Raw genomic sequence first — 7754 nt, 5'->3', positions numbered from 1 at the left:
TCTGTCCTCTCTCTCTCTCTCTCTCTCTCTCTCTCTCTCTCTCTCTCTCTCTCTCTCTCTCCCATTCTTACCTCTCTACTGGTAAATCTGTTTCGCTCAGTCACGGGGAGTCCACCTTTGCTAACTTATCTACTTCCATCACTGCCGCAAAACCCCAGCTCTAAACACCGCAGTCACGTGAAGGTTCTGCTCTCTTAGTACCTCTCAAACAAGATGTGAAGATTAAATGTGAGCACAAGAACCATTTGGGGGCACAGCCAGGCCATACCCACAGCATTCAAAACTAAAGGATTCCCCTCATGTGCAGCATAAGAAACTGTATTCCCACAATGCTCCAGCTAATTCTGATTCAGGTAGTATTTCAACCACATTTTGAGCAAAACATTGTAGAGGTGGATGTCCTCCTGACTGTCATTACTTGGCCAATGGCCTCCGCTTCCTATGAAATGGAGGCCTCAGGTCTCACCCTCCATTGACGCCCAGCGGCAGTGTTTCAAGGGCTGTCAGAATTACAAACAGAAGCACCTGAAAACTGTGAAAAGTTTATTTGATGAGCAGCAGTTCATGAACTGGGTGTCAGGGGACCGTCAGCAGTTCTGGGCTCCCTGAAGGGCAATGCCTTCTGTGGACTGAGTAAGCAAGAGAAGTGAAGAAAACATCATGTGATACGCTAAGGAGACATGGCCTTATGGGAGCACTGCAGTAGAGGGGCCCTGGCTGCAGGGTAGCAGCCTGGGACTCAAGGGTTACTTTCCTAGAATATGGCTGTTCACACTGCACTGAATTTTGGTGGCTTACGTAGAAGGCCAGGCCACTAGAGCTGTTGCATTCTTGGGCCTTGCTGTTAATTCCTCAGCCAAGTCTTCCGGCCTGTTCCCATCCAGGCTGGCTGAAGACCCAGTGCTCTCTGCCAATTCAGTAGAGCTGTCTTTAGGACTCCCCCAATGGAGTTTGCTTTGCACTAGAAGGGAGGCACACTGGCCAAATGAGGCTGCTGTGCAAGTGGGTGTCTCTCAGACCTTCCTGCACTCTAGAGAAGCTTTTCTTGGTGCTGTAGCTCTATCACCCTCATCCCTCCACTCTGCCACAAACGATGCAATAAGCCAAGTTCAGATCATGTCGACTTTTTTTCAAGACATGTAACTAAATCTTGTCTTGCTTCTGTTTTGGATGCAGGAAAATAAAAAAGAAAAGGAAGGTAAAATAAACTTGCTTTTGCAAGTTCCTCACAGTATTAACTTTTGCATGAGGAGTATGGTTAGCGTTTCGAACTTCAGGGTCAGAGTGCACTGGAAGTTCACCAAGCAGGCCCCTCGGATGGAATGAGAGTGACTGCACACAGCAGTGAGGCATCCGCACAGACTGCCTGGCAATGTCGCCATCCAGCTGATGCTCCACTTGGGCATGAACCAGGCTGCAGCAAATGGCAGAGCAGAGCTCAAGAGGAGGCTTCCGTGCGGTGCGCAGAGAAGCCAGGTCTGGGGCTGTGGCCCCGTGTGTGAGCTTGGTGGCTCTAGGGTGAGCTCCGTCCTGCAGGCCGTGAGCCTTGCTATGCAGAGGGCGCCATGGCTCGCCAGCTGGGGAGGGCTCCTGCAGCCTTCCTCCTGCCTCCCCTCACCGCGGGGCTCTACATCCATCCTTCAGGACTGTCTTTTCCCGCAAAATCCGCTCTCAGAATGCACTTGTAAGAACAACAATGCACACTGCCAGTGTGTGCTGTGTGCTAGACACAGACAGAGCTCTGTGGATTCCGCCCTGTTCCACTCCGGCCACTCACTGGCCCTAAAAGTGATTTTCACCTCCGTATTGCAAGGAGAAAGCTGAGCTTCAGCTGGAGTCATGTAGCTCCAAAATGGCAGAGGCAGGATCTGGTTGCAGAAGGGACCGTATGCATGGATGAGCCCTGAGGTTTATCCTCCTACATGCTTGTTCTCTGACACATAACTACAGTATATGTGTATAACGGCAGCCAATGATTTAGCACTTATTATGTGGACCCCAGTTACTCTTCCTAAGAAGATGTGCTTATTGCTGTGAGCACCTGCCTTACTATAATGACCCAGGCCCTCCTGCATAGAATGCAGTAATTCAAAGCATTTCTTAGATCCTCACTGGAGCTTGCAAATGATTTTTGTCAGCCCTGGGGCTTAGGAATGGTGAGTTCGTCGGAGTACTGTTGTGCCGTCACTTGTTCTGTACATCCATAATGCCAAAAAATCGCTCAGCACTTTTTCCCTACTAGTTCTCCTTGTTGAGGCTGTAATTGGAGAGGGATTAATTTATGCTAATTCCACACAACAAGGCAAAGCACATTTATCACCCAGTTCCATTCCTCAGCACAACACGCACAGACGCACCTAAGTGTTATCCAAAGTAAGACACACAGCTGCTGCCCTGTGGAGCGGTAATAGGCGCGTTTATACTGAGCAAGCTGCAGCATCTAGGGCTTGCAATGCAGAGGGGTGCACCCCTCAGCCCCTGCCTGCTGTTGTCCTGCACCTGCCGAGCTGGGCAGGGCAAGATAACAGGGCGCACACTTTTAACACCGTGCAGAAGCATGTTTTTTTCCAACAGAGTGTCTTAATTATCCAGTGGTGTTGACACAGCTTTTTTAAGAATGATGATTTCAGTGCCAGTGAGTTAGGATTGGAAGATTAACCTTGTGATGGAAAAGGTGGCAGAAGAAGGGAAGAGAAGGGAGAGAGGGAGAAAGAGGAAAGGAGGGAGAGAGTGGAGGCAAGTCTGGCCATCAGCGAGGGTGAGCAATGTGCACAAAAGGCTCTATTTAACTGCCCTGTTCTCTCTTTCCCTCGCCTCCCTCCATCTATAAATATATTGTGCATGTGTATAAATGTGTGTGCATGTATAAAGTATGTATATATATATATATATATGTATGCATATATATACTAAATTCAGAGTCCATCTGCTTTTAAAAATATTTTAACCTGTGTCTCCTGATTAATATTGAAAATTTCTAATTGTCTCCCACAGGTTGAGTTACAAAGAATGTGACTGTGTGTGTGTGTGTGTGTGTGTGTGTGTGTGTGCACGCATTCAAGTGTATTAGTGTTCCAGGCCACTAGTTCCAAGGCCTTTGGAATGATACTAAGCAATGGGCAACCCCTTGCTTTTATCTTATAGCTGGGAGCATCGTCCTTACCTTCTGTGAGGGGCAGCATCGATTGAGGTAATGTGTAGGGAAGTGGAAGGTGTTCTCTTCCCTCGTTGCTATCTTTCCTGTCGCAATGAGCACTGAAGCAGTTCTGACTCTGTTGATGCTGCTGAGCACTTTGCTTCTTGCGGAGGAAGCGCACATTTGCGTGAACATCCCGCCTGCACAGGGCCCACCCTCCTCCTCACAGGCAGTGCTCCCAGGTGACAGGCTGGTGCTGCTGGACTCACAGGGGAGAGAAATAACAGGGGCTCCCTGACTCCCAGCACTTCCCAGAAGCTGACTTGGAAACAGACAATGCCTATTTTCTGGGACAGAAGGCTGCGCCTCCAGTTTCACACTGAGATTTTGTGCTCATCTGAAATCCACTTTGGGTAGTGGCCACTGAGTGCCTGGGGTTTGATTCCACCTGTAGCAGACATGGCCGAGGCAGCTCCAGGTCTGGTCTGAGGCCATCAAAATTACAGTCACTTGTTCTGGAAGCTTTTTATCTGAACGAGCAGAATGCTGCCCTCTCTGTGCTCATGGAGACAAGCCACAGAAAATGGGTCTTAAAGGTCACCTGCAGACTTGGGTATCAGACTTCGCTTACATTGGCAGAGGTCAAGGCCAGCACCTCGGCTTTCCAGCATATATTAGATTATTTCTCTTAGGTTTGAGTGATGCCGTGTTTGCAAAATGTCAGATTTTGAGAGGTAGAAATTAATTGCAAATTATCACGTGCACAGCAGATTTCTTCCCCCTGAAATAGCAGAAGATTTGGGGATGGAAAGAGATGTCTTCCCCACGTGTACTATGAAGGGAGGTGCAGGGAGATGCCTGCGTGCGGAGCCCTCTGGTTTGTCTGAGAACAGTCAGCACACAGAAACAGTAGAGCTCTGTGTTGGGAGCCGAGAGGGCGTGGGGATTTGTGGGGAGGCTTGTGCAGCTCCCCGCGCTCACACAGCTGAGTGAGTGCTGTGTGCAGCTCTTACTCAGCCAAGAGTTTGGAGTGCAAACAGCGAGTACTCTTCAGCACTTCCCAGGTCTTGGTCTCCCCGTGTGTGGGGTGGCTGTGGGGTGGGGTAACTCTTAGAAATATTATACTTGGTGGCTCAGTGGGAGAAGGACCCCAGGAGAGTTTAACAATTACTCGTCTCCTATGATGCTAAGTGCGGAGGGCCTTGGCTGGAGGGGGGAGGCTGCAGCTCCGCAGGGCCTCGCATGTGCAACCCTTCTGCTTTTCACCTGCAGGGTCTTGTACTGGGAATTAGGACGTGAGGTGCTCAGTACTACTACAAAATAGACCGGTGACAGATGATTTTTCCCCGCTAAGGCTAGTGTCAGTGTTTGGGACACACTTGCAGGAGTCTCCTCTGCTCTGTGATGTTTGGGAGCTTAACCACAGGAAGGGCATTTTTATTGCACAACACTTTCAACTTTGAACACATTTACCAGGATGTAGGCCCAGCCTGGTTCAAGGAATATCGGTGTGAATACCACTTCTAGCCACATCCGTTGGCAGTAGAAAGAAAGCTGCTACCCACAGGGAGCGTAGAAGTCCGATACATTAGCTCAAGTAATCCTTAGCTCATGTCATCCTTAGCTCACATAATGCCTGTACCATCCAGGGAAGTGTGCACTCTTATTCCCCTCCAAGCCTGCAAGGCACGGCTAGGTGGGGTGACAGTGCTAGGCACAGAGGCAGCACGCGGTCCAGCAGGCCTGGGAGCTGGAACCCTGAGCCCACTCTCAGGGCTTGTTCTCATGCCATTGTGGTGCTCAGATGCCCACAGCAGCATTCCCGGGGGTGGGGGGGGACTCACACTCAGCCGGTGAGCCGTGCTGTGTGCATCCTACCTGGTGACCTGCAGCCCTCCCCACCTGCCTGGTCCCTGCAGCTGACCCAGCCCTTCTCCTCCTGCAGCCCCGCTGGTGGACCTCACACCGACCCACAGTGGATCTGCTATGCTGATGCTGCTGTCCGTGGTGTTTGTGGGACTGGCTGTGTTCGTCATCTACAAGTTTAAAAGGTGCGTGTCCCTCTGTCCATGTTGCCCCACGTCTCCCTTGCCTTTCCTGACAGGTGCTGAAGCACACACCAGCTTTTCCCACGCAGAGCAGTGATGCTTTCTGTTAATGTTGTAGGAAGATCCCGGGAATTAATGTTTATGCCCAGATGCACAATGAGAAAGAGCGGGAGGCGCTCGGTCCGGGCAGCCACACTGACGGCAGGGCCAGTGCCCCGTGCCCCGAGCGCAGGCGGCCCGGCCAGTCTAGCGATGAGAAGGCGGAGTCGCAGCGCGTAGGTAAATGATTCCCAGTAGCCTCTGCGTCCAGCCTGCCTCGTCAGTGGCCGACTCCCCTCTAACCCCTTTCTGGCTTGACATAGCTGTTTTTCCTGCTCTAACACCTCGGGAGAAGCAGCTAAGATGGCTCCTTTTGCTCCTATCTAGTTTTTCGCCTTTCATTAACTTACTCCTCTTTTTGCAAAAACCTTCCCTAAAACACTGGCTTCAAATGTTGATAAACAAGTATCTTAGAACTTGCTCTAACCACGTCTAAGAAGGAGTCCTCTCGGGGGCTGGGCTGGTGGGCTGGCAGCGGGGCCGTGCAGAGTAGTGGAAGCGTGTGGAAGTCCTGAGGAGGGTGAAGTGCTCCAGAACACGGGCAGGGGAGGGATGTGAAGAAAGAGGCCAACAAGCCCAGCTGGGCATCTTTAATTTTAATCTGGCCGTTGTCTATAAACTGTCCCCCAGGTGACAGGGAACCTGAGAACTTGAGGACAAGAAGCCCAAAGTTTGCAGAGGCTGCAGGGTTAGGGCTCCCGAGAAAGGCTGATCCCAGGTCAGCTATGATCAAATGATGGACAGACAGACAGATGCCTTTTTTTTTTTTTTTTTTTGGCTTGCCCTTATCTGAAGTCCTGAAATAGGCTTCACACCATTTCCTAGAACTCATCTTCCCAATGGAATAAACCAGGGAGTTCCACAACGAGGTCTAAACTCTGAAGCAGGGTTCCTCAGTCTTATTTATTGCAGAGAAAATTGTCTGCAATATGTAGACACATTCCTGGAGCGGCCCTGCCTGATCCATGTCTCTCCTGGGTTTCTCCTGCGTGGTGGCCGCAAGAGTTGAAGGTGTCAATATTTATATCTAGATCCTGCGTTGCTGACAGTGCTGGATTAAATGGTTCTAGCCTATCCGCACCTCCCTCTAAAGTCAAAGTGCCAAGCTGCCTAGAGTGGCCTTACCTAAGATTTTTTAATCTGTCAGATGGGGACAAAATGAGTCTGTCAGGGGAACACAACTGTGTCTTCAAATGGAGAAGGGAGAGACTGGGCATGGCAGTGCGCATCTGTAATCCCAGCTCTTGGGAGGCTGAAAGCAGGAGGGTCATTGTGAGTCCCATCTGTGTAGTGAGACCCCGTAGGTCCTGTAGGCCCTTAACTAAATGCATTGAGAAATGGAGACAGGAAAGGTCTGCAGCTGAGGAAAGGAGAAACAGATGCAGTAACTGGCCTGCCTCCTAGAGAGCCGCAGCTACAGCCACAGCCGCTGTCCGGTTTCCACAGTGTATTTTCTTTTATTGGGGGACACAGGGTGACATATGTGTAATAGATTTGGGTTAAAAAGGAAAAAGGCTTCTTTTGTCTTCACGTCCAGCGAAGCGCTCGCCCTGTCCGTTTGCTTCTGAAGTGCCCAAGATGCTGCATTTGGGGGCTCGTTTGATGTGCAGTCCCTTTTCCCCTGGGCGTGCAGCATAGCCGCTGTTTATTTGTTACAGTAGCAATTCCTCCTTCACCAGGAACACTGCCGAAGTACACTGTCGTCTCTGACACTTTTCCATTTCCAGTGTCATTAAATGAGTAAGTGTCACACGTTTTCTCTTAGGAGAGTAGCTTTACCCTCCCCCCCCTCCCCTTCTGCTCAACCTGGTGACTCATCTCTCCGGCTGCAAAGAGCGAGACACACCACTCCAGCTTCAACGCCAAAGCGAGAATCTGCTGGGGCACAGCTTGCAATCTAAGGAAAGCCCCAAAGGCTGCAGGCGACCTGCCGATCAGGAAAGAATTTCGCAGTTGTCAAGTGCATCATCCTTCATGACTACTAACTTTATGTTTTGTTTTTTTTTTCTTTTTCTTTCCTTTGTTGTTCTGTTTCCTATTTTGCCAGGAAGTATTTCCATAGTTGCTGAGAATCAAAGCACAAAAGAAATCCCTACCTATGTAAATGTTTGAATGGAGGACGGCAGTAAAGCAAAACAATCAATAAAATTAAAAAAAAAACAACAACCAAAATCTAAACAAACAAACACTCACTGCATCGGGACTTTTTAATCCTTCAGACACAGACAACAAGGGTTTTTAGCTTTAAGCCTGAGCATGTGGACACTAACCAGAACACGTTTGGAGGGGCAGTGTACAGGTGCTCTATTTTAATGGAAAACACTCCCCTCTCCCTTTCTTCTCTTTTTTCTGATCGGTCGTGTTTGTAGAAAATTCATAACATATATAGGCCAAGGAAATCTGCATGCATTTTTGGAAATATTCTTGGCTCTAGATTTAACAGCTCTTTTAGCACTGCGGGCCAATGGGTG

At 49.6% G+C, this 7754-nt stretch overlaps 1 protein-coding gene across 1 annotated transcript in view; it reads left to right on the top strand.

Annotated features, from left to right (window-relative positions):
* Sorcs1 (sortilin related VPS10 domain containing receptor 1) overlaps nucleotides 1–7418 on the top strand; it is a 526874-nt gene extending 519456 nt beyond the window's left edge. Inside the window, exons 25-27 of the mRNA XM_023715489.1 lie at nucleotides 5082–5187; nucleotides 5303–5463; nucleotides 7049–7418. Coding sequence (XP_023571257.1) covers nucleotides 5082–5187; nucleotides 5303–5463; nucleotides 7049–7056 — 275 coding nt within the window. The 3' untranslated portion in view covers nucleotides 7057–7418. The remainder of the gene's footprint in view (nucleotides 1–5081; nucleotides 5188–5302; nucleotides 5464–7048) is intronic.
* Nucleotides 7419–7754: the final 336 nt, after the last annotated feature.

This window comes from Octodon degus, unplaced genomic scaffold, assembly GCF_000260255.1.
Source record: "Octodon degus isolate 3935 unplaced genomic scaffold, OctDeg1.0 scaffold00042, whole genome shotgun sequence".
NCBI lineage: Eukaryota > Metazoa > Chordata > Mammalia > Rodentia > Octodontidae > Octodon > Octodon degus.
This window is presented reverse-complemented; position numbering and strand designations above follow the sequence as displayed.